The sequence below is a fragment of the Mustela erminea genome, chromosome 6 (genome assembly GCF_009829155.1).
Source record: "Mustela erminea isolate mMusErm1 chromosome 6, mMusErm1.Pri, whole genome shotgun sequence".
Classification (NCBI taxonomy): Eukaryota; Metazoa; Chordata; class Mammalia; order Carnivora; family Mustelidae; genus Mustela; species Mustela erminea.
In genome coordinates, this window is record NC_045619.1 from 86,736,895 (window position 1) to 86,764,330 (window position 27,436).

At 44.0% G+C, this 27,436-nt stretch overlaps 1 protein-coding gene across 5 annotated transcripts in view; it reads left to right on the plus strand.

Moving 5' to 3' along the window:
* Positions 1-27,436, plus strand: part of SLC4A8 (solute carrier family 4 member 8) — a 103,865-nt gene that overhangs the window by 10,041 nt on the left and 66,388 nt on the right. The window contains exons 1-2 of one of the 5 annotated variants that reach the window (XM_032348236.1): positions 17,455-17,732; positions 24,275-24,508. The exons of 1 other annotated variant lie outside the window; for it this stretch is intronic. In XM_032348236.1, the coding sequence (XP_032204127.1) occupies positions 24,494-24,508 (15 nt within the window). In that variant the 5' untranslated portion in view covers positions 17,455-17,732; positions 24,275-24,493. Of the gene's footprint in view, positions 1-17,454; positions 17,733-17,798; positions 18,015-24,274; positions 24,509-27,436 lie in introns of those variants that run through there. 3 more of the 5 variants (XM_032348235.1, XR_004286955.1, XM_032348238.1) reach the window with 3 other exon arrangements.

The window sequence follows — 27,436 nt, forward strand, 5'->3', positions numbered from 1 at the left end:
AGGAATAGCCAGAAGGAAGAGATGCATAGAGAAATGTATGTGGGAAGAGATGTGGAGCTTCCAAGTCCTTTCCAGGCATGTCCCTCTCCCCAAATCATGTGTTTGGCAACGTGGAAGCTCTCTGAACCTTGTCCTTTTGAGTTCCTATGTAGGCTTCATTACACAGGCATGATTCATTGAAAATCACCAACCCTTGACGAAATGATTTAATCTCTGGTTCATCCCCTGCTCCCTGGAGGTCATAAGGTAGGACTGATGGTTCTAACCCTCCTGATCACATGGTTGGCTCCCCTGGCAACCAGCCCCCATTTTTAGGTGCAGTCCAAAAGTCATCTTATTAACATAACACAAGAGACACCTTTAAGCTCTCCACACTTCCAGAAATGGCAAGGGTTTGGGGAGCTGTGAGCCAGGAACCATGGGTGAACACCAAATATATATATTTTTTTATAAATCATAACATCTCATAAGGCTGGAGTGGTCAGGGGTGCTTACCCCTTGGCATTTATTGGTCCCTGGGTGATTAGTCGAAGTTCAACATGGTGATCCCATTCGCCTTGCCAGACATGGGCAAAGAAGAGTGTCTGCTGGGGACCTCTGAGAAAGCTCTCACTCCTTCAAAACAAAACAAAACAAAAACCAGATTCAAGAATAAGCCCCTCAGAAGCCTCCCTGAGAATATAAAGCCCACACAGGGACAGGATGGAGCAGAAGGACATCAAAACCTGGGCACAGTGCTGAGTTAAAGCTTCTACTTCTCACGAGGTCCACCCCACGCTGGTGTCTCTTAATGGGACAGAGCTCAGTGGGCTGACTGGATCAGGGGAAAACGGGGCACCAGCGTACAGGGGCTCGGAATTTCTCTAAGGGCTTTAAGATTTTGCTTTGAGTCTACCAGAACTAGAATTTTCTACAGAACTCAGAATGCAACAGGGGAAACAATCCTACCCGGGGAGTCAAAGAACCTTAGAAGTGACCCAGAAAGCCGTGTCTGAATGGGAACTGTGGCCTGCTGCCCACGTGAGCAGCTTCTCTGAGACCTTGCAGAGGGATAGGTCCCGCAGCTGGAGCTCATGCACTTCTTGCCCTTGGAAGCAGGGAGTTCGAGTCCAGGGAATGGTCTAGAGGAGCCAAGTCACTTTGCCTGGGTCACCCCACAAATCTGTTGTGAAGAGGGACATCTCAGTATACGGGGCGCAGAGGCCCTCATAGAACTCCCTCCAGTCAAAGGACAGATTCCGAGAGTGATTGCACGAGGTCCCTCAGTAGCCGGCAATTCTATAAAGCAGGCACCCTGCTTCACCTCAGAGATGATGGAGGGTCAGCTGGGAAATCGAGATGAGATTACATATACAGATCACTAACTTGCTCAGAGAGGAAGACACTCCAGGTTCAACAGCAACAACAGAGGCCCCTACGGCCACACCTGTCTGCCACCAAGGAGAGCCACCGAACTCTACTAAAGCATTCTACAAGCTTGAGTAGAAAGGTGAGTGGAGCCCACGTGTAGCTTTCTTGGTGTGAGCCTGTAACTCCACCTGAAAGTTTTATTTACTCACTTTCAGAGCTTGGGCAGGAGCCTTGCAGCTCCGTGAACTTGACTGAACCACAAAGTCTGGTCTGGGCTTGAGGATGGGCAAGAATGATCATTTGGATCCAGTTCAAAGTTCTTTCATTTTGGTTTACTCCTAAAGCTGCTGAATCCTAAACCTGCCGAAGGCTGGGCCCAGGATGGAAATGAGACAAAGGCACAAGCCGGGTGTCGGGGTGTGGGGAGGGCGGTGACTGCCACTCCCTGCAGCCTTGGGCGTCAGTTCACAGAGAAACACCCCACTCCAGAGTCTGAAGGCATTGGCAGTCGACCGGGAGCAAGGTGTCCAGACCAGAGCAGCACGGGACTGTGGGTTCATTACCTTGCTACCCCAGCCACATCACACCCAGGAACAGCAAAGATCTCATAAAGCAATCATGCTGATACCCAGTCCATTCCACTTGGGTCTAAGTCCAAGCTTTGAAATTCTTCCTGTGTCAGCCTTGCGGCAAGCACCCCTTATGTATCCCTGTGCCGCATGTGAAGGGCTGTTAGCCTGTCAGAAGCCTGAGGAATTCTTGAAAGCTGTCAAAATCGTCCAAAGGGCCCCCTTCCTCTGGGCAGATGCAGACCCGGGTCAGGACACAGGCTACATGATGACGCATGCCAGCCACAGCTGCAGGGCCTGGGAGTCCCCCTTTCTGCCCAGGGCCTGCCATAGGCCTTCCGGTAGATAAGGGAGAAGGACTTGACTCAGGGTGAAGCCTGACTTATGGACGAAAGTCAGGACTCTTGCTGCTTAGCCACTGTTGCTGTGTCTCTAAGAACAGACCCAAAGCTGGTGTCGGGAGCTGCCTGGAACTTGAGGACAGCTTTGGAACCTCGGGCTGTCTGCTGAGTTTAACATTGTCAGTCTCTGGAAGTTGACTCCAGACCAGATGTTGGAGAGACTGGGGAGCTTAACTAGGCAAGAGGACACACAGGGATGGGGACGGTCAAGTGTAAAGAACCACCTTCCTTATCTAGCAGAGCATCAGGGGACTACCTCCCTTTGGTTCTTCATCCATGAAGTTCAGATGAGGCCCAATGCACTCCCCAGCACCAAGAGTGCACCTGTGATCCTTCAGCCACAAGCAGTTCAGGGTTAGGCACCATCCCCAGCCAGACTCCTCAGAGCCTTCTCTGAGATATTTCTTAGAACTAGAATGGGGGAAAAAAAGGACGCCTCCCCCTCCCCACACTTCCTATCTCCCACCCCCAGGACTACTATGGAATCGTTAGCTGGGAAAGGGATGTCAGTTGCGAGCTGCTAATGGCTAGCTTGGCCATAGCACGAGGAAGGAGAGTTAGCCTGAGTGTAAGCCAACACTGAGAAAGCAGAGAATAAAGGTAAAGAGCAAGAGGACTCCAGTGATGTATCTTGGACTCCTGGATCCTGCTGTGCCTGAAGTCATTAATTCCTGGATATCTCGCTTTTATAACTTTCTTTTCTTTCCTCTCTCTTCCTTCCTGCCTTCCTTCTTCCTTTTCTCCTTCTTATTTTGGTTGAATTTTTTTTTTTAAAGATTTTATTTACTATTTGACAGAGATCATAAGTAGGTAGAGAGGCAGGCGGGGTTGGGCGGGGTGGGGGGGCAGGGAGCAGGTTCTCTGCTGAGCAGAGAGCCTGACGCGGGGCTCGATCCCTGGACCTGAGATAGTGACCTGAGCTGAAGGCAGAGGCTTGACCCACTGAGCCACCCAGGTGCCCCTTTTGTTGAAATTTTTTGTGTGTTTTTGTTACTTGCAACCCAAAGAATCTGACCAACAGATAGTATGTGCACTGAATTAACTTATTGTGAGTGGGAGCAAGTAAAAGGGCTGTCACTGAAAACCGGGACTGTCAGGGAGAAGGCAGAGAGAAACCTCCAAGAAAAACTTAGAAGATGGTGCCTTTGGATCTCTAGGGAGTACAGAAGGGGAGCCGAGTGGTGACTCATAGTGGGGGAGGTGAGGACATATTGGATTGGGAGGAATGGATCACCTGTTCTTCTAGACTATCTCATCTATGAGATGCCCTTGAACCAGGCCATCTCCCTGGTAAGGCTTAGAGATACATGGGAAACCAGGGGAACTGGTGGACTTGCCCTTGGGAGGCGAGGTGACCCCAAGCCTAGAGAGGCAAGAGCCTGGCCAATTGTCTGGTCTATCTCCAAGCCTTTCAGGGCATGCTGCACCCCAGTCCCTGTTAGCGCCGGCTCAGCTGGGGACATCACCATTTCTTCACTTCGTGACAACCTTCGGCCCAGGCCCATTGTGGCTGAACATGTCCCTCATGTTTGCTTTGGAAAGGTTACACCCGTATTCCCCTGTAGGGCCTCCACTGTCACATGTCAGTAGTGCTGCTGGAAACCCCCTTCGTGCACAGCTCTGGCCATTTTCCTAGGGTAACCTTCTAGAAGTGGAACTTGCTGGGTCAAAAGCTATGAACCTTATTAAGGTTTTTGATTCTTATTCCAAGAGGAAATATTATCAATTACCAGAAAAGAGACATAAAACGGTTCCACCCTTGTCCACGAGGAGAGGGCCGATGGCTAAATAAGTAACGTTAAGAGGTGACCTGTTTTTCTGAAAAACAGACTCATGTCACAATGTCTATAATAAATTAAGTTAAGACCATAAAATGTGCTGTGGATGCAGCCAATCATGTGGCATTCAACAAATTGGGTGGCCTGGTTCCCGGGAGACATGGGCCAGAAAGCACCAGAGAGAAGTAATGGGGTTATCAGCGTGCTTCCTTGAAAGTAGGAACTGTGGCGGGGGCAGCTGCTAAGGTTGCATTTATGGAGGGCAAGTTCAGTGTTAAAGGGGGTTAGGGCCAGAGGAAGGCAAAGAGCAAGACGTTTCTCCCAGGGAACTCTTCATTTAATGAGATCACCAGCTACAAATAAAATGACCTCAGGAGAGAGATTTCGTCCTGGAACCAGCAAGAACATTCTAAACTTCTACCTGTGGTTGGAGAGCTTAGTGCATTTGAAAACACGGTGGAGGGCAGAGAGTGTTGTCAGTGCGGAGCACAGTGCCATGTGCTAGGGAGGCCGAGATGGAAGACCTGGTCCCCCTCCATGGAAGGGTTGGAAGACAGAAGTCCCTATCTACTGAACCATTTCTTTTTGTTCTGTTGTGATTTCTTTACAGTGTCCAAGAAAGAGAATGAGGCAAGCCACAGAGACCACAGGGCCGTCCTGTGGCCTCGGCAGCATCTGCTGCAGTGATCCCACTGGACTCTTTCTCCTTAAAAACTGTTTCTTCCTTGTCCTTAGTGTCTTGGTCCTGGGGCTTTTCTCCCCTATTTGTCCAAGTGGTCCTTCCCCACCAGGTTCGTTAGCCGGCCCCTTTCTTTGTGTAAGCCTTTCTGCAGGACAGAACCTCGTCGGACTTGATTCTTGGTTTTATTCCTCTTGCCTTTTACCCTGGAGTATATACAACATTACAGAATTACAACAGTCACAGAGGAACATATGTCGGAGTTCCGGGGGTCGGGGGGTAAGCACAAAGGAGGGAGGCCTTAACTTCACCTGCTGGTGGAGAAGGCGACATGACCTGGTTGGTGAGGAATGAGAAGTTTGCCAGGTGGGTGAGTGGGAGAGACGCAGGGAGAGTGAGGGGCATAAGTGTGACCCAGGTGGCCCTCACAATTTGGAGTACAAATAATGTGTCCAGCTGGCCCTCAGGATTTTGTGCTTGGGGCCCTGTGTGCAGCGAAATCCAATCCAGAAGTCTGGTCTGTGGTCCCCTGAGGCTCCACCCCCTCGCCAGGACCCCTATCCTCAGGAGTGCTGAGGAAGCACAGAGCCCTTGCGGGGCTGGCTCCACAGGCTTGTGGCCCCACAGGACTGGGAGCCCAGACCAGTCAGCCCTTAGGCAGAGGCTGGGAGAATTGGAGGCATTTGAAAGGACAAAGATGCTGGGGCGGTGCCGGGCTCTGAGGGTATGTCTCTCCAGGCTGGGCTCCTTGCTTGGGAAAGCCTACTCCTAGCTGAACTGGTGAGAATCCTCTGAGGAAGCCCCCTTCTTTTTCTCCCCAGGCGCTCGGTTTCCTGTCCCATTGATGTGCAGGGCACAGATTCTGATCATAGATGTCTGTGTTAGTTTCCAAGGGCTGTGATGACAAAACACCATGAACGAGGTGCCTTCAAACAGAAATGCATTGTCACATAGGCCTGGAGAGATCTTCAGGGCCACGCTCCCTTGAAAACCTGTGTAGGGGAACACTTCCTTGGCTCTTCCTGGCTTCTGGTGGCTTGCCAGCAATCTTGGTGGCTCCTAGGACAGTAGACAGGACAGTCCAATTGTCTGTGTTCACATGGCCGCCTCCTTGTTTCTGTCTGTGTCTTCAATATGGCTGTCTTCTCAGGACAACAGTCATATTGGCTCAGGGACCCACTCTACTATAATATGACGTCATCTTAAGTAATTATACCTGCAACGACTCTGTTCAAATAAAGTCCCTTTCTGAGCTACTGGGGGTTAGGACTTCAACATATTTGGGGGAGGGCCTGGAGGGCACAATGAAATCCCTTACAGCATCTCTCAAACATGTCGCAGAGCTCTCAGACGGTGTAAGGACCGGAGCCCCCAGGGCTCTGAAGTGCCCCTTGGGGAGTGGCCGCTCAGGAACTTGGAGTTTCCATCTCTGTTTAGAGACCCAAGGCTGCCCAGGATTGTGTCCGTGGGAAGGTGTGGGCTGCACAGGGAGCTGGGGCTGCCAGAGCCAGACAAGTGGTGTGGGTCTGGAGGGAGGGGGTAGACTTGAGTTCCTGTCAAGGGAGCCATTGCAAGGCCCTTTCTCAGCTGTTTTTCGGTGAAAGAGGCTCCCAGCGTAAAGCTCATTCTGGAGCATATTCCTTCCCAGAACAGGTAAGGAGTGAGGAAGGGATCTAATCAGCCACCAGGGTTTTGTTTTTTTTTTCCTGAGTTTCCCTGAATATTTTTGCTTGCCCTTCAAATACATGAATGCAAAGGGTAATTTTATTGTCCTCAGATTTATAGATGAGTAAACAGAGAATTAACATCTTTAATAAAATAGTTTGTCCTACCAAACACGGGGTGTGTCTTTCGATTTACTCTAGGCTTTTGTGCCACTGAGCCTTAGTTGTTTTTTTTTTTTTCATATAGTTTTTGCATATTACTTGTTTGCCGAAACCTTTTATCTCTTTGCTTATTACTGTAACAGAAATCTTCTCTTGTTCTATGGTCCAATCAATTAAGCTTTGTGTTATAGGAAAGCTATTATTTTTGTATAATAATCTTGTGCCCTGCCACTTTTCTGCTTACCTTTTCATGGTAAGCATTTTGAAATACACATGTATCAAACCATCACATCCTATACCTTAAACTTGCAAAAAGGTGTATGTCAATTATATCTCAAAAAAGCTGGGAAAAATAGAGTCAAAACTAATCTTTAGGGAAAAAAAAAAGATAAATCATCAGCTAACCAAATCATAGCAGGGGGGAAGGGCAGGTAAAGAGAAAAAGCATAAATGCAAGAAATAGTAAATGAGGACATGTAAATAACAATATCTCTTCTCTGAGCAAATTTCCTTTGCATCAAAGAGATATTGTTACCATGATAAGGTTAGTTAACAAGTGTATCTGTCACTTCACATAACTTTTTTTCTTTTTTAAAATTTAAATTCAATTAATGAACATATGATGTATTACTGGTTTCAGAGGTAGAGTAATTTTCAAGTATATAATATGTAATACAGTATTGTTAACTGTAGTCACCATGCTGTACATTAGATCCCCAGAACTTATTTACTTTATACTGGAAGTTTGTACACTTTGACTAACTTATCCCCATTTTCCTCACCCCCAGCCCTTGGCAACCACCATTCTACTCTGTTTCTATGAGTTTGGCTTTTTTAGATTCCACATATAAGTGATACTATACAGTATTTTTCTTTTTCTGTTTGATTTATTTCAATCAGTGTAATACCTTCATGGTCCATCCATGTTGTCACAAATGGCAGGATTTCTTTCTTTTTTATATAATAAATATTATTTGTTATAAACAACAATATTCTAATATTCCTAAATAATATTTATTATATAATAAAATATAATAATATGATATATAATATAAAATATAGTATACAATATAATATACAATATAATATTTATATATTTATGTAATATATAATATATACAAATATATATTATATATTTATATATTATTTAATAAATATATAAATATTTAATAATATTGTAAATAATATGCTTCTCTGTGTGTGTGTGCCCATTACATATTCTTTTTTTTTTTTTTTTAAGATTTTATTTATTTGACAGACAGAGATCACAAGTAGGCAGAGAGGCAGGCAGAGAGAGAGGAGGAAGCAGGCTCCCTGCTGAGTAGAAAGCCTGATGTGGGGCTAGATCCAAGGACCCTGGGATCATGACCTGAGCCGAAGGCAGAGGCTTTAACCCACTGAGCCATCCACGCACCCCTATTTCTGGGTTCCTGATTCTGTTGCATTGGTCTATGTATCTGTTTTTATGCCAGCACCATACTGTTTTGATTGCTATAGCTTTGCGATATAGTTTGAAAAGTTCTAGAATATATTTATAAGCTCTATTGTTTTTCTGTTTTCTCATCTGATAGCTTCTACTTTTTTTTATCTTTTAGGAAATATTTAGCTTTTCTGTGGTTCTTTTTTTAAATAAAAAACAAAGACTCTTATTTATTAATTTGAGAGACAGAGAGAGAACACAAGTCTGGGGGCAGGGAAGGAGCAGAGGGAAAAGCAGACCCCCTGCTGGGCCGGAAGCTGGCCACTCAGTTTAATCCCCAGGACTCCAGGATCATGACCTGAGCTGAGGGCAGATGCTTAACTGACTCAGCCACCCAGGTGCCCCCCATCTTTTTAAACTTTTTGAGTGGGATGTGTAATTCGTTTATTTTCATTTTCACATTTATATGTGTTATTGTTTAAATCAATAAAATATTTCTGATTCTAAGCTTTTGTAGCTTCATTTTTTTATATTATTACTATTTAGAGAGGGAAAGTGAGGGGCAGAGGCAGATGGAGAGAGGGACTTATTTATTTATTTATATTTATTTTATTTATTATTTATTTATTCATATTTATTTATTTATTTGACAGAGAGAGACACAGGGACAGAGGCAACACAAGCGGGGGAGTGGGAGAGGGAGAAGCAGGCTCCCCGTGACTCCATCCCACTCAGTTTAATCCCCAGGACTCCAGGATCATGACCAGAGCTGAAGACAGATGCCTAATGACTGAGCCACCCAGGCGCCCTTTATTTATTCATTTTGAGAGAGAGAGAAAGATGTACTTTACTCTGGGGATCTAACGAATACCTGTGCAACCAAATTACATAACAATGAAGTTCTCTGGAAATATAAGAATCAACACATTATTATAATAAGAGTTTCTTTTACTCCTCTCAGTTTGTGACAGAACAAGAGAAAACACAAGGATAAATACTTGAGTAATACAACTGATACGATTGATCTAATCAATATATATTGAACTCTGTTGAAAACAAAAAATATATGTTTTCAAGGGCTTGAATCTTTACTGTTATGAAGTGCCTGTAATTTTTGCCTTGAAATCTGTATTACCAGAAGGTAAGATCATGCTTTCCTGCTTTCCTTCCTTCCTTTATTCTCTCCTTTCTTTATTCCTTCCTCTTCCCCTCACCCCTTTCTTTCTTTCACTTATGTGGCATGCTTTCACCCTTCCTTTTTCTTTAAAACGGAGTCATCTTCCTTTAGGCATGATTCTTATATTTTGGGGCCAATCTGTACTTTTGGCATTTGACCAGCTCGGGGCAGAAATGTCCTAAAGTAGTGTCTACTGGCCTGGGAGTTTGCCTGTTTGATAGTGGTCTTTTTTTTTCTTTTCTGTTTAATATTTTATTTATTTATTTATTTGAGAGAGAGTGAGAGTGACAGAGCACAGGCTGGGTGGGGTGGGGGAGCAGTAGAGGAAGAGGGAGAAGCAGACTCCCTGCTGGGGCTTGATCTTAGGACCCTGGGATCATAACCTGAGCAGAATGCAGATGTTTAACCGACTGAGCCACCCGGGCGCCCCGATGGAGGTCTCCCCCACCTTTTTTTGTTTCTCTGTTTCTCTCTCTCTCTCTCTTTTTTTCTGGAAAAAGTTTTGTTTTGTTTTGTTGTAAGAGATAACAGTGTGTTGGGGGCACTTGGTTGTCTCAGTCAGGGGAGCGTGTGACTGTTTTCTTGATCTAAGGGTTGTGGGCTTGAGCCCCAGATTGGATGTAGAAATGACTTAAAAATAAAATCTTTAAAAAAAAAAGAGAGAGAGAACAGTGTGATTTTAATATTTTTAAAAACTGAAGTATAGTGGCTATATTATATTAGTTTCAGGTGTACAACATAGTGATTCAACAATTATATAATTACTTCCCAACTTCTAATTATGAAAACTTTCAAATACAGAGAGAATATGAAAAACAAGGACAATGAACATCTGTAAAGCCTTTACTAGATTCCACAACTGTTAACGTCTTGCCATATTTACGTTATTCCTCTCTACCTAGACATATCTGTTTCTATGCCTATACTGATTTATTATTTAAAAGTAATCTGTAGACACCATGATATATTCTACCCCAAACACTGAACCATGCATCTTCTAAGACTAAGAATTATCTCTTACATAACCCACAAACCATTACCGCATACAAACATTAACCATGGTGGAAGTCTCTTTAAATTCTGTATTTCTTTGCTGGAAGTTCTCCTAGTAGTCTAAAATTAGAGGGATGCAAATAGGTTGCTGGAGACAGTAATCCCATCCTGCTCGTGCCCTTTAAGGAAGACAAGAACAAGGGGAGATATCACAAACTGCAAGTATTTGAAGGGCTGTCGTGGGGGAAAGTAAGCAGATTTCCCTTTGGAAGTACAGAAGTGAACACCTGGAATAAAAAAATGGATGTTTCAAGGAGGAAAACTAAATCTGGAATGGGACAGGTGGCCTCGTTCAGTGGTGAATTGCCTGTCACTGGAAGTATCCAGGGAAATTGGATGGCCCTTTCTCTGAAATGTTGTGAAGAAGGATTGTACTGGCTAGAAAACTGGTCTATGGTCTTTTAAGTCACTTCTGACAATTCTTTTTTAAAAAATATTTTATTCATTTGAGAGAAAGAGAGAGAGAAAGCATGAAGGGGGGGGAGGGATAAAGGGAGAGGGAGAAGCAGACTCCCCGCTGAGCAGGGAGCCTGCCATGGGGCTCAATCCCAGGACCCCAAGACCACAACCCGAGCGGAAAACAGCTGCTCAACCAACCAAGCCACCCAGGGGTCCCAGCCTTAGCTCATTTTGCCTATCCCAAACAAAGCTGACTGTTTCTATATCTGTTTTAAGGTTGGACTCTTTTTTCTGTTATTCATTGGCTGCCCATCTCATAGCTCTGGTTGTTCTTGGTAAATCTAGCAAATATTCTCTTAGTTTTGTAAGTAAAGACCAGAGAGGAGGCTGGCCTTTTCAATTTGGCAAAAGATTAGAGGTAAAAAGATAAACCAGGGAAATACATTCAAATTCTATGTCTGTTCCCTTTTGCGCCAGCCCAAATGTCTGAATGGGTTTCTTTTTTATTAACTGAAATGAAAGACCTCAAGGGATGTTTCCCAGGGAGTAAGAGTAGCTTGGACTGAATTTATATCTATGCCACATAACGTGCTTCTAGAGATAAGAAGCAGTAAGTTATTTTCACGGAAGTTTGTTCAGTAAACTAATGACTGGGTATCACTGACATGCTTTCCAAAGTGGAAATTATATGAAACTGTCATCTGAGGGGAAAGGGTAACAGAGGAGGAACTCTGGGATTTTGCTATGGGGAGTTCATGTCAATTCTAAAGGAGAGGCACATTTTCAATTGAAATCAATTTTATGTAGGAAGTGGCTGAGTGGAATTATGTTTCTTGGAAGCCACACCACGAAGTGGAAAGTGTTAGTAGTTCTTGACCCGGCTCTGCTATTAACTGGCCTGGGCAAGTCCCTGTTCCATCCACAGTTCAGCTTCCTAGTCTAACAAATGTTCTGTGTACATTTACAGATCCGTTGAAGGGAAATGAGATAAAGTGATAAAAAAAAAAGTTGAGGGGATATGGATTATATAAATGTGAGGTGTTGAATGTGCTGCCCCCTTAAGAATATCCTAGGCATAACAGCTAAAAGTGAAGGAAAGATTTCCATACATCACTTAACAAGTTCAAGAGGTCTTTATGCCCAAGCAGGTAAGACATGGAATGAAACCACCTGATCTCGGGGCAGGACTAGGTTTGGTTAGAAACGGATAAGATAGGTATATTTAATTAATACAAATGGTGTTTGGATCTGATACCAAGGGCTTGGCAAATGGTTCTTGGTTAACACCCACTTCTTCCAAATTCCTGAATGATTGCCTTCCTGGATTTAAAAAGTGTGAAGGCTTCTTTCCTCAAAGGGCTGCTTTTCTCTTGCATTCTGCTTCCTCTGTAGGTCCTTCCCCTTACCTCTGCCTCTGTCTAAATATCTTCCTTGTGATTCCAGAGAAGACAGAGTGTGGGTTTTTGCCATCGTATGTGGGTTCCATCTACTACAGCCTTCCTTAGTCCGGAACAAGGTGTGGATGAGTACAGTCTAGGGAATTTCTGTGGGTGATGTTGGTGAGGACAAATGGAGGGGGAGTGATTTTCCCAGCCAGGAGTCGGTTTTTGTGACACATTGTTGTTCTTTCCTGTGATGTGTAGTGTTTCAGCCTGCTGTGCCCAAAGAAATTGCATGTGGTATTCTCTTTGGATATGCTGTCACTTGGCAAAGGGCTGAAGGCAAATCATGCACCTGCACAACCTTGTTAGCTTGACAAAGAATCTTGGCTCTCTCCCTCCCTTCACAGGAAATGCTCCCAGAAGGCAGCACCAACAAGCCCTAATTAAGTCTTCCCTCGGATTTTGAAGCCTTTTCCTCTAACCTTTCCTTGGGTTTAGATGTGTAATTAAGAGGAAGGGTGGGGGAGAACAAAATCAGGTATACGACGCAGCTGGGAATTGGGAGCTACTTAATAGCAAGGAAAGACTAGAATCTCTGTTCTGGCGGCTCTTTTGACAGTTTAAATGGAGCAAAGGATACGGTAAAATGGAGAAATTAAGATGCTTTTGATGAAAAGATTGGTTGCAATTATATGAGAACATTTGCTCAGACATTTTGAGTTTCTTGTGTTTTCGCCTTCTTGTAGCTGAATAAAAGAATTTCAATGGTTTTTAGCCAATATTTAAGGATAATATATATAAGGTGCCTGTGCTTCCCTGGGAAGGCTGTGAACACTCCCTTACAATTCAATGCAAAATTTGGGGCTTTGCGTACTTATCTGAAAAGAGAGTTGATTTTTATCGTGTCCCCAGTCGGTTCAAGACAGACACTCTTCCCCCAAAGTTTAAGAACCACTGGTATTAGAGAAAGATCTGGAGACAAAATCTGGAAGGATAGCCACATTTGGAAGCTATGAGGACAGGACGGAGCTTATAAAATTTAGGGAAGGATGGAAGCCCCAGACAGACCCATGGGAGGCAGTGAGTGGTTAACCATGCGTCCCCTGGAATCAGAGTGGTCATTTATTAACTGTGCCGACTGTGTGACAAGGGCAAGTTACATCTTTAATTTGGGATGCGATGATGAAACCTACCTCATAAAGTTGTTACAAGGATTGGGGTCACCCACGTACCATGCCTCCCTGCCTCCCTGTTGACGTGTGCACGCGAGTACAGTCTCTGTTTCTACGGGTTCTTTGCATTTTCCTGTGCATTTTATGCCTCCTTCTGGGCCAAGCATCCTGTACAGGCATCAAGGGGCTCTGCATTCTATTCCACTATCTGTTTTTTCTGCTTTCTTTAGAAGAATAATCATTGTGAGGCAGTGTCCTCAGCTGGGTATCCTCCTTCCAGCTCTTCCAGGGCCTGCTTGCTGGCTAGATCGAGAGCTGCATATTTGCAAGTTTCCAAGCCATCTAGAGAGCATCAGAGGCTGGAGCATGGAGCCAAGTGAGCCAGCCTCCTTTGGGAAGGAGAGACCAAAACTGTGCTGTGAGGGGAGAGCCTGTCTTCTGCTGCACCTCCAATGGCTGCCTCAGGCAGCCTCAGAGGCCGGTTCTGCAGCCTAATTCCTTTTGTAATTTGCACAATAGACCAGAAGATGGGGCTCTCGACTTTGGAGTCAAGGGCCGGAAGTTCTGACTTTCTCTACGTTTGAAGTGGTGGAAAATAGACCCACCCGAACTCCCCGGAATTCTTTATCTCCTTAGCCCACTCCCTCCTCTGCCCACTCATGCCCACTCCCATGGCTAGGAGCTATCTTTCTGGGGACTGGGGAATTCTCTGAACACCATCCTTGGCCTCTCCTGAATTACCATGTTGCCAGAGTCATTCTTTCTGAACCCCCTGCCCGGCTTTCCTCCCTGTATCCCACCTTGCCCCAGTGGCAGATTTTGGCAGGATTGCAATAATGGCCAAGAACTCTAGAGTCAGACAGCCTCAGCCTCGACTCACCCCCTCAGAGGAGCTCTCCCAGATCACCCCATCTAAAGGAGCTCACCCCACCCCCCATGCCAATTAACCTCTATCACATGACCTTGCTACTGACTTCCTAGCAGCCATCATAATCTGTAATTATTTACTTGTTTACTATCTCCCCACTAGCCTGTGAGGCTCAAGAGGTTTTACTGTTCTTTCCCCAACATGCAACCTGAATACATAGGTTCTCAGTAAATGTATTTTGAATTAATAAATTGCCAAAGCCCAGCTGCATGACTGCCTGACATTAAGATGCTAAACTTTCCTAAGCCCCCTTTTTCTTACCAGTGAAATGGAGAAATAATGGAGGTATTATAACTATTACATAACACAATGCATTTATACAATAAGGCTCGGCTCCTGGTACAAGGAAGTGTTCTCCAAAACTTTCAGCAGTGTCTTTCTAGTATAGGACAAAAGTAAAATCTGAATTAATTAGCTGTTTTTCCAGGATGTGGCCATTGGTGTTTTTTGGTTTTTGTTTTTTAGAGAAAGAGAGAGTGACAGCGTGCACCTGAGTGGGTGGGAGGGAGAGGGGGAAAAGAGAATCTTCAGCAGGCTCTAGGCACAGCTTGGAGCCAGTGGTGGTGGTGGGAGGCTCTGTATCACAACCCTGAGATCATGACCTGAGCCAAAATCAAGAGTTGAACGCTTAACCTTAAGAAACTGAGTCACCCAGGCACCCCTGTTTGTTTTTTTAAACCTTATTTGTACTTCACTACTGGTCTTCTCTATAACTTTTTGCCTTTGGCTCAAATCATGACTATTCTGAATGGGCCATATGTATTCCTATTATTATTTAAAGATTTTATTTCTTTTTATTTTTTTAAAAATTTTTAAAAGATTTTATTTATTTATTTGACAGAGAGAGATCACAAGTAGACAGAGAGGCAGACAGAGAGAGAGAGAGGGAAGCAGGCTCCCTGCTGAGCAGAGAGCCCGATGTGGGCCTCCATCCCAGGACCCTGGGATCATGACCTGAGCCGAAGGCAGAGGCTTAACCCACTGAGCCACCCAGGCGCCCAAAAAGATTTTATTTTTAAAAGATTTTATTTATTTGAAAGAGAGAGAGAGAGAGACAAAGATAATGACAGAGAGCATGAGCGAGCATGAGGTGGGAGGAGAGGGGGAAGAGGGAGAAGCAGGTGCTGAGCAGGGAGCCCAACACAGGCCTCGATTCCAGGACCCTGGGATCACAACCTGAGCTGAAGGCAGATGGTCACCCTGGTGCCCATTTTTTAAAAAGATTTATTTGAGAGAGAGAGAGAGAGAGAGAGAGAGCGAGAGAGCACGCTTGCACTCCCATGCACACACACGAGTTGGGGGAAGGGGGGAGGGAGAGAATCTTCAAACAGATTCCCTGCTGAGCATGGAGCTGGACACCAGGCTTGATCCCAGGACCATGAGATCATGACCTGAGCTGAAACCAAGAGCTGGATGTTCAACCGACTGCATCAGCCAGGTGCCCCCATTCCTATTATTAAATTTTCCCCCAGTAGTTGAGATGCTTGTTCTCCTTACCTTGGCTCAATTATTTGCAGATTCAGGTTTAACCCATGTCCTCTGTGTCAGGGTCCTGAAGTGTCCTAAGTCATAAAAATCATTTTCTCTTCTGAATTATAATCTTTGTTGACTACATGACTCATATGGTTCTTATTCTATGTTTTATTATCTTGTCATCATATTCACATGTCTTCTGTTTCTCTGATTAGACTATAAGCCCTTTGGAGATTTGTATTATATTTTAAATTTGTCTGCATCTTCAGTGACATTTGGGCCTGTATATAGTAGGTGTTGATTATGTTTTTGATGGAATTAAAAGCACATATAGGGGCTCCTGGGTGGCTCAGTTGTTAAGCATCTACCTTCTGCCCAGGTCATGATTCCAGGGTCCTGGGCTCGAGCCCCACGTCAGGCCCCCTTCTTGGCAGGAAGCCTGCTTCTCCCTCTCCCACTCCCCCTGCTTGTGTTCCCTCTCTCGCTGTGTCTCTGTCAAATAATAAAATCTTAAAAAAAAATTTAAAAATCAAAGCACATATATATGTTAACTACTTTCTATATGCCCAGAATTCTTTGAGGTTCTGTGGAGTACAGAAGGACATAAAAAAATTGTCTTCAAAACACTTAACATTATAATAAGTTTAAGTCAACATACAATTAAAGTACTTGAATAACTACAGCATGGTAACTAATATAAGAAAGGTATGAAGCACTGTGAGGCTTGAGAGAAGGGAGAGATATCTCTAAGAGCTGTTGGAGAGAGTGGGATAAAGAAAGGTTTCTTGGAAGAGATAGCCTTTAAGTTTGACTTTGAAGGATGGTTTTTGATGGGCGAAAATGGGTGGCAGTGAATTCCAAATTCAAGGATTCAAGGGTTAGCCAGGAGATAAACAGAGACGATGGCAAAGAATGCTAAGGCTCAGAAACAGGACCAGAGGCCTTAGATCAGAAATATGGTTCTGCCCCAGGGACACTAAAGCACAACCTTTTGTCAAATTTCAGGGCCAACGCAAGTTGTGGTATGTATGAACGTATGAATTTAACATAAATCCAACTATGTTCTCCAAATGTAGTTTCTTTTGAGGCAAAGAATCATTTGGACTGTTTTTTTCCCCCTCTAATAATATGGACTCACCTATAGCCTGATGTGACGGTGCATGAAAGGCAAAAGGCCCCTTGCCTCCTCTTGGGGACAGAGGATTGGTTGGATTGTGGCCAACCTCTCTTTTGCTTTGAAGCCCAAATCAAATTGAATGCATTACTCATGATTATCTAACCTTGCCTCAGATCAGTAGTACTGTTGTTAAATAATAATTTGCCTTCAGCCATTTCTCGGAAAAGTTGGAAGCGCTTTTGTGGAATTATTTCAACAATCAGCCTGGGCTCAACTCTGTGCTTTTTTCTGCCAACCTAAGACCCAGGGAGAAGAAGAAGTCGTAGTGAGTCTGTGGAGGGAATCTGATCACTGCCTGCCCGCTTCTCTTCAACGCACGTTCATCTGGCCACTAGTTCAGAGATTAACAGGTAATTTTAGAAGGCCCTTCCCTCTCATCCTCTGGTACTTCCTTCTTCAATCCCAAGGGCCTTTTCCTCAGAATTTGAAAACCATTACCTAAGTAATAACATCAGAATTAGACAAAACCGACGCCTTCTCAGTTTTCCAGGGTCAGGTGCAGCCGCAAATAGAAGCACGAGATTTTCAATTTCTAGCAAGCAGTTGGAAGGACCTTTAAGCCCAGAGGCCCCTGAAGGGAGGGAGGCGGTTTCCAAGGCAACCGGGCCCGGAGCGGTAGCTTCCCCAGGCTCCCTCCTCCTCCTCCGCCTCTCGGTAGCCCGGGGTACCGCCGGACAGCGTCCTCCCGTGCTCCGCGCGCTGATTGGCCGCACAGGCCGCACGCTGATTGGCTGCGGCCAGGCCTCGCGGGCCGGTGGCAATGGAGGCGGCGGCGGTTGATGGTTGACCGTTGGCTCCCGGGTAGGGGTCGCCGCTCGGGCCATCGGCTCAGAGCGGACCGGAGCGCGCAAGCTGCTGCCGCTCGGTCTCGAGCCCTCGCGCCAGAACTGGCTGGGTTCCGCCATGCCGGCCGGCAGTAACGAGCCGGACGGCGTCCTCAGCTATCAGGTAGGGCCCCGCCTCCCGCCCCTCCCCGGGGCTCAGCCTCCTCATCCTCTGCCCACCCTCCTGCCTCTGCCCCCGAGCAGGGCTCCGCAGGCCACTCCCTGAGGGCGAGGGGAGGCCCTCCCGGGACACCAGGGGGCGCTCCGGGCGGCTGGGGATCGGGCCGGGGCCGCGAGAGGGTGACCTTGGGCCGAACCCGGGATCCGGCGGATCACTGCCGCATCCCTCGCGCGGCCGGCCCGGGGAGCCCGGACGGCGGCGGGCGGTGACCTCTGTTCTCCTCGGGTACTCCCTCTTGGGAGGGAGGCTGGCTTCTGGCCTGGCGGCGTCTTGTTGGAATGGGGGTGGGGGGAGGGTGGGAGGAAGGGTGGCCAAGGACCTTGCTCTGGTGGGGCAGGTTTCCTCTTTGTGTTTTTATTTCTGGAGACTTCTGCTTCCTCCGTGGCTCAGAGAAAGCTGGAAAGACTGGAGGCTGGGACCAGACCCCGTCAGTGTGGCCAGCTTGATGACTTTCTCCATCCCATTAAGCAGACAGTTGGCAACTTCTGGGAAGGGAAGGGGAAATGGGCTGGGGAAGTGTTGAGAGGTCAGGAACAGGTGTTTAATTAAGGGAATGAGGAAACCAGATTTTAGTAAGTGATAACTCATCTCTTGGGGTGGCAAATGTCAGGGAAAACATTGGACTAGCTGTCAGAGACTATAGTCTCAAATTCTACAATTGCTTTGCACTGGCTTTGTGACCTTGAAGTCACTTGCTTCCTTGAACCTCAGTTTCTCCGTCTAGTAAAATGGGAATGGGTAATACCTGCTTAGCTTACCTCAGAGGATTGCTTTGAGGGCTAAAGGAGGTGTTATTTGTGAAAGGCTTTAGTGTGTGACAACCAGTAAGTGGGTAGTACCTCAATGAATTCTCACTCCCCCCTTTCCTGTGCAGTCAGGTGTTCTAGTTACTGCTCTGGAAAGAGATTGTAGGAAGGTGGTTCAAGTCTGAAGTGGAGGGGTGTGGAGAGGATGATGGGAAGGATGATGGGTCTTGGAAATAAATACCATGTTGATGTCAGTGATGGTTTCTGTAAGGAGGCAAGGGGAAACAGTCTGAGTTTGTAGCAAAATGGGCATCAGACACTGACTCTTCTTCTCCCTGGTAATAGTTTGCCACTAGACAATCCACGATTCCTTGTTTGCTTGCTCCATCATAAAAGGAATGCTAGCTAAGCTTTTGGAAAATCTTTCCGTATCTGATCCTCCTAAGGCCTACTAAGTGTACTCAGTGTATGTTGGGGATACACTGATGAGCAAAAATAGGCGATGTCCTGGCCCCCCTGGAGCTTCCTGTTTTGGGGCTGGTGTGGGGAGAAATAACCATTTGTAAGCAAATAATCCCATAAGTAAATGAATTATTATGAACTGTGATAAGTATTTCAAAAGAAAGATAGGCAGTGCTCTGAGTGGTTCCAGCCTTGGTTTTAGATGAGAGAAGAGTTTGCTAAGGAAGAAAATAAAAGATCTAAAGAGAAAGTGTCAACTGAGAGAAGAGGGAGATCAAAGGACCTTGGAGACAAAGAGAATAGCAGAAATGAGACACATCTAGTTAGAGGGCCTGAAAGGAGGCCAGTGTGGCTGGAGACAGAGAGAGCAATGGGGGGAGTTATGGCCCATCCCAAGAAAGTTGGGATTTATTTAAGGAACAAGGGGAAGCCGCTGAAGGGGTTTAAGCAGGGAGGGGAAGGAGAGGGAGAGAGAGAGTTCAAGAGAGAGCACAAGTGCGTGAGAGAGAGGGAGGGGGGATGAGAGAGCAAGCACCAATGAGATCATGATCAGATTTTCCTATTGAAAGATTTCTCTGGCTGCAGTGGGGGAATAGAATAGACTGGAACGAGTGTGAGGAGACAGGGTCCTTAACATGCAGAATGTGTACTGTTTATATTGTCAAGATCATAATAACCCATAAGCCTCTGTTAGTGCTCTGTGAAATTGATAATTCCTGAGTACTTCTTGGGTAGAATAGAAAATAATTATCTCCTTTATATCTAGTTCATGTAACTTTCATGAGTGGTGGGGTGAGGAGAGGAAAAGGAATAGAGCAGAAACAGTAGGACCTCATGAAACCTGAGTCAGGTGATGGGCAAATGGGCACTTGAGATATAGGGAGGAAGAGAAATGAGGGTAGGGGGAGGAAAGGAAATAGAGATGACCTGGAGTCAACCGATTGAAAATTACCAATGAAGGCTCCTATGTCCTAGTTAGGCTGTGTGTGTGTATTGGGCAAGGGGATGGACGTTGCAGAGCGAGGAGATTGTGTAACTTGGTGTAAACAGAGATTCTAGGCATCACATCTAAATGTCATAAGTCTAGGCTGTTTCTTTGGTTTGGACTACTGCACTGTCCTCCTACACTTCCCTCTGCTCTCTCTTTCTCGCCCTTCTACAGTCCACTTTCCACATGGCAGCCAGAGAGAGCTTTTAAAAATACAAATCATGCCTGATCCTATCTTGAGACTCTTCAGTGGCTTCCCGGTGCATTTTCGAATAAGATCCAAACTCATCATGGCTTACCAAGCTTCAATGTGCTCAGCACTGACTGCGTCTCCTCCATTCTCTCACCATGGAACCCTATACTGGCTTTCTTTCTGTTTCTTTGATATGGCAAGCTCCTTCATGCTTTAGGACCTTCGTTCCTGTCCTTTTCTCTGTGTAGGATATGATTCTACCCAGGTTTTTTGGTGACTCAACTCAAATGCTACCTCCTCAGAGTGCCTTTCCCTGACCTCCATCCACAGTCACTCTCTTTCATATGATCCTATTTTATGTTCTTTTTTTTTTAATTAAAGATTTTTATTTATTTATTTGATAGACAGAGAGAGATCACAAGTAGGCAGAGAGGCAGGGGGAAGCAGGCTCCCCACTGAGCAGAGAGCCCGATGTGGGGCTTGATCCCAGGACCCTGAGATCATGACCCGAGCCGAAGGCAGAGGCTTAAACCACTGAGCCATCCAGGCGCCCCCTATTTTAAGTTCTTAATAGCACTTACAACTCATCTGAAGTGTTCTTGTTTGACTTCTATATTATCTTTTTGAAGGGAAGCTTCATGGGGACAAGGACCAGGCGGAAATCTTATTATACAGCACAGTTCCTGGTATAAAATTGGTGCTTAGTTGCATGAGTGAATGAATGATTTTCTTATATCCAAAGCTAATGTGCTTCTCCTCAAGGAGCTCCTGGTCTTGTCAGGATTAGCACAGAGCATCAGGTGTCCGTTGCTTGATTATACAAATCTCTCCCTCGTGTGCTGCTGTGCCTTTGCTTGGGTGTTCCTGCTGTGAAATCTTTCCCGTCCTCTTCACCTGGAATATTCCATTTAACTTTCAAGGTCTGGCTCTATATCACTATCAGAATTCATCATTCGGTCTTCTCTGCTCACAATGCCCACCAAGTGCTATTACTATCTCCAAAGTATGTGCTTTTAATCACTCTGTATTACGGTAGCTTGTGTCTTTGAAACCTACACCAGTGCCTGGCTTGGAGTGCACTTAATAAGTGTTTGAGAAGATACGTGGCAAGGTATACAAAGGATATGTTGGATTGGGAAGAGACTGGACTGAGGGAGGCCAGCTAGGAGGCTATAGTTTAGGATGACAATTTTTTTTTTTTGTAATGTACGATGACCTAACGAAGGTCTGCATTATGGAATTTTAATGAGATCTCTGGAGGTGGTTACTGATCTTTTGAGTCAATGAGCTCTTAAAGGGGTTGGGTAGTAAGGGAGGAGGAAGAGCAGAAAGCTTTAGGGAGAGCCTCTAGTTTGGACTGGAACTGAGGACATCTTGTGTCTTCAAAGTTCTCCTGATCACCTCTTTCAGAATAAGTGGCAGGCGAGCAAGTGAGTTTGGGTAATTACCAAGGCTTTTATGTGAGTCAGGACTGCTCAGAACGGAAAATTCTGCAGAAATCTTCAGAATACCAAGCCCTGGGAAATGGGTGATAATTGGAAAGGATGGCTGATGAGAAGGACTGATGAGAAAGCAATCACATTCCATATCTTCTGTGGACCTGGAAAAACTCGTCCAAACCAAGACTTCCTGAGGGAGACCTGAATGCTAGCACCTAATGACAGGCATGCGTTGGAGCCCAGATAACATTGGCTGGATGTTACCGATTTCTCCTTTCGCCACACTACAGCGTACAATCCATATCCCTTCACCCTCTCCTGACATCCACTAGGTGTTTTCCTATGTGGGAGTGGGGGAAAGTGTGAGCATCCTCTGTCCCGGTTTTCCCAGCTCTACTGGGGAGCTTCAGTAGGAGCAGTGCAGGCTGTCCTGCCAAGCAGAGAAATTGAGGTAGTCTGTGGGATGATTCAGGTTGCAAATTAATTCCTTCAAAATCTGTAGATAATTGCCATGGCTCAGATTTGTCTTGGCAGGGTAGACAGGGCTCTTAGTCAAGACTGCCATAGTGCTAATCAGGACACAGAAAGCAGCCATGTTTATTTTAGATCTGCTGCTAGGTAACAGCAACAAATCTTAGATAACGGAGAGGTTGGTTGTTTCCTATAAGTAGTAATAAGTTTACTCTGGTCTTGGTAGTTAGGGAACCATAATGTGTGTATTAGTTTCTGTTGCTGCCATAACAAATGACCATTCATTTGGTGGCTTAAAACAACACAAACTGATTATCTTATAGCTCTGTACTTTGCAAGTCCAACACAGCTCTCACTGAGCTATATCAAAAATGCTGACAGGGCTGTGTTTCTTTCTGGAGGCTCTAAGGAAGAAACTGCTTCCTTGACTTCTGCAGCTTCCAAAGGCTACCTGCATTCCTTGGTGCCTAGTTCTCTCCCTCCACTCAAAGCTAGCAGCACAGCATGTCTCCAACCCCACTTTTGGCATCACATCTCTTTCTCGGACTCTAGTCTTCCACCCCCCTCTTCTACTTTTTAGGGATCCTTGTAATTACGTTGAGCCCACCAGATAATCCAGGATAATCTCATTTTAAATTCAGCTGATTAGGAACCTTACTTCTTCTACCACAACCTTACTTGGGGGGAGGGGGCATTATTCGGCCTACCACCATGTACTAACTAATTAGTAATCTGTATACTGAACAGGAGTGACTGTAGGTGAGGTTCAAGAAAAGAATCACTGAGAAAGAAGCCAGAGCTACTGGAGGTAGCTTCTGGAGGTCCCCTCAGGCTGCTGAAGAGTTGGAATAGGAAGCTACCGGGTGTTCAGGAGTTCACGGCCACAGAGAGGAGGTCTGGAACAGCTGTACAAGTCCTTATGGAACCTTTTTTTTTCTCACTAAAGCAGTCTGAATTCAGTGAGGATATTAAATAGAGGGCATTAGACAAATGGCTTCTGTGGGCCAGATTCACTGACAAGGGTGTACAAGGGGCCAGAATTGAGATACTTCGCTGGCTGAAGAGGAAGATGGAAGTGAATGAGATGGAGAACTATTGGAAGTCTGGTCACTAAAAGGGCGAAGTACAAGTGTCAAGTACCAGGGTCTGGCACACTAAGGATTTAAGATGGTAATAATGCGGATCTTGAGCTGTGGATTAATGTCCTGATTAGGTGACCTGAGCTCTCTGAAATGACTGGGTTGTTTGCTTTTGGCAATATTAGCATACAAGGTTAATAAGAATAGAGAAAGGCTTGAATTTGAGTTTCTCCTGTCCCACTTAGCTCTTGTGAGACCTTACTTAGCCTTGTTTTAAGACTGCTGTAAGGATTAATTTGGGTAATGTATATGTAAGGCACAATACTAGGTATATAGGAAGTACTCAGTAAATATTTGTACCTGATACTCATTGTATCAACTCGGTTTGCTGATTAGAACCCTGGAAGTCACTTCTATATTTGTTGTTTTATTGACTCTTTTTTGTTGGGGGTGAGGATGGGAGAGAGGAGGGGTAGAAGGGTGTTATTCACAATCTCTAAAAACATTGGATCCTTAGGAAAAAAGATAAAAGGGGTCTTTGGAGGTGAAAAGTCTGAGACTAACTGCAGGAAAGGAGAAGGAGTTGAGTTTGACTGGTCCACCACCCCACAGGTCCAGAGTGGTGCTCTAGGAGGCATGAGTCAGGGAGAGTGCTCAAGGTGGGCTCCATTGTCTGCGGCCTTCCCCCACCCCTGCAGCCTCTGGGGCTGTTTCCAGGAGCTGGAGCCATTATGGAAGGCTCAGCCCTGCCCCTGCCTTTTCATTTGTCCATTAACTGTAAGTCAGAATCTGGTCTGCTACTCAGGTATAATTCATTCATTTTTCAAGACTCTTTACAAGATATGCCTTGCAATTTCAGTGTTTTAATGTGTATTTAACCTCCTTAGTTCTTTTTCTCTTCTCTAGTCCTTGAGGTAGGCACCCAGATCAATTCACATTTACATAGGGGGTCATTGTCAGTGAGCTGGGAGGAAGTATAGAAAAGAGGAGACTTAGAAACACCACCTTTTCTCTAGTTCACTCTTCTTTCCTTCCCTCCTTTCTTTCCCTTTTCTCCTAAAATTACATAATGTGGTTCTCATGATTCCAATCTTTTCTGAGTCACAGCTTCCCTGAGAATCTGATGAAAGTTATGGACCCTCTCAAGAAAAATGCGTATTCACACATAATCCTGAAGGCCCTTCAGGAGAACCTTAGAAATCTATGATAAGAAGTCCTCTCTGCCAGAAAAAATGATGGTATCAGAGGAAATAACAGCCAGCTAGTGAGGCCTCGGCAGCAAGTACAGACCAAGAAGACTTGCTATTCTTTTTTTTTTTTTTTTTTATGATTTTAAATAAGGTTTGTATATACTTAAAATTTATGGAACATTTCAAGCAGATAACAAAATAAAAAGACTTGTTAAATTGACTCGTCATGCACCCGTGACCTGGCTTCAACAGTGAACACATATCTATTTTGTTTCATTATGTCCTTGCCCATTCTCCAAATCCCAGACATCATATAATTTCATCAGTAAAAACTTCAGTATGTATCACTAAAGATTAAGGACTTTTTAAAATGACGTAACTACCAAATCATAATATTATTATTTTTAAAAAATTAACAATAACTCCTTAATATAATAAATATCCATTTAGTTGTTTAAGTTGATGTGGGTGCCTTGTAATTTTTTTTAAATATTTGGTTTCTTTGAACAGGGATCCAAACAAAGCTTGCACATTCACTTTCAAGCCTGACATTTCAAATGCTTTGGCTAATGGGGTTTGACTGTGGCTCTGTTTTCTTTGGCAAGACAAAGGAAGTGGATGAACGATTATTCAATGAATTTAGCCTGTGGTTAACTAATCTAAACTGAGGAAACAAGTCGATTTTTCAACCTGAATATTTCAGATTTTTGACCTTGCTCTCCATATTTAGTTTTTATAGTTCTTAGAATCATAAAATCAACAATCCCACCCTCCTGCTGCCTGCTTCCTCCAGATTCCTGCTGTGTTCTATGCTGTGCCAGGTATCTGTGGACAGTGCTAAGCAATGTAACTAATTGATCCTATCCTTCGGATATTATAAACCTGTGGCGAAGCCAGCATGAAAAAGTATTCATAAATATACATATATATGAAGTTTTATTGGAAAATATGACCATATGATAAAAGAGTTCAGGACCCTAATAAATATTTATTCATCACAATTTTTGGATACTTACCACATAATGGACATTATACTAGCTGTTAGATGAACATAGTGGTGAACATAGGCACGGCACCTCTCCTTCTGGGACTTACAAGAGTGCAAAGTACTTATAGTGGTAAGCTACTGTATTGGGCTCTAAGAACATAAAGATGACAAATTGTGGGTGCTGCCATCAGGAAATCCATGGTTTAAAAGATGAGCTAGATAAATAACAAATCTGAAATAAAGACAAGTCTTTGTGTCTAAAAGCTATTCCTTTGCTTTATATGAGTCTTTTACATTGATGTTAAAGATGTATTTGAAGATTTTGAATACTTTTAAATAACTATAAAATGTGAAAAAGTAGTCTTTCTAAGTTAATATATTATTTTCCATGTCTGTAATCTTTCAGTTTTATCTGTAAATATTTCTGTGTGTAACACTAAGAGATAAGAATTATTTTTCTAATTTAAAATTTTATTTTAATTTCAGTATTGTTAACATACAGTGCTATATTAGTTTCGGGTATATAAGACAGCAATTCAATAATTCCATACAAAAAAGATAAGAATTCTTTAGAAAATGAGTATAGTATCGCCTAAAGAAAAAATAGCAATTTCTTTAATATGATAAAAGATCTATTCAATATTCAGATTTCCAATTGTCTCAAAAATTATTTAAAAAACCCTGAAAATATTATTTCAGCTTGTTTGAATCAGGATTCAAATAAAATCCACACATTGAGATTGGTTTGTTGTCTTTTTTAAACTACTCTTTTCAAGTTCTTCTTTCTCTGTCCGTCTCCATTTCTGTCTTTCTCTTCTTGCAATTATTTATCTTAGAAAAGGGGTACAGGGAGGGAGAGGATTTGTTCTATAGTTTCCCACAGTCTGGATTTGTTGACTGTATTCTCATGCTGGTGTTTTTCCATGGAACTGTGTTTCACTGTATTTTCAGTAAATTGGTATTTGAATTTAGAGGCTTGATCAGATTCTGGGACAATTTACTTGTTAAGATTACCTAATGGGTGGTGATATGGCCTCCCATTAGGAGACATGTAATGTCTGGTTGTCTCTCTCTGTGATGTTACTGGCTGTTGAAAATCAATGCAATCCATTAGGGATTGCAAAATGGTGATGTCCTAATTCTAACATAACTTTTTCATTTATTCTTTTCTATAATAAGAAACTTCTTTAATCTCTTCTATGATACACTCTATGGTACAATTTATATAGGAAAGCCAAGATAAATTTTTAATGGTTTTCAAAATAATGAGTTGGTTTGTTAGCATTATCCTCCAATGGTGACCATTTAATTTTTATTTTTTACGGTTTAAGAACTTCTTAAACTCTTTTTGTCTTTAGGGTATATGCATACACTAAGGATGTTCAGTCAATTTATTATATCTTAAAGTTACATGAATAATTTCTCTTGGAATAGTTATGCCATCAATTCGACCTTTGCTTTCATTTTGTTTCTCATTTCTAGGAATTGCTTTAAAAATTTTTAGTTTTAGGGCGCCTGGGTGGCTCAGTGGTTTAAGCCTCTGCCTTCAGCTCGGGTCATGATCTCAGGGTCCTGGGATCGAGCCCCGCATCGGGCTCTCTGCTCAGCGGAAAGTCTGCTTCCCTTCTCTCTCTCTCTCTCTGCCTGCCACTCTGCTTACCTGTGATCTCTCGCTCTCTGTGTCAAATAAATAAAATTAAAAAAAAATTTTAGTTTTGTTTTAAAATTATGTAAGGTATTTATAAAATCAGGTGTATTCCAAGAAGTCTAATTTTCTGTCCTTGTATCCTCATCCAATTTTTTATTAAAAAAAATTGTTCATGGCTTATTCTTCCTTTATATGCTTTTAAGGATAAGCAGATGCTTATATTCCAACATTTTTTTTTACATATATATGCACATACATATGGGGTCCTGGGATTATGAACTGAGCTGAATGGAGCTGCTTAACTGATGGAGCCACCCAAGCATCCCCAAACCCCAGACTCTTAAATACAGAGAACAAATTGGTGCTTGCCAGGGGGATGGGTGAAAAAGATAAAGGGAATTAAGAATACACTTACCTTGATGAGCACTGAGTAATGTATGGAA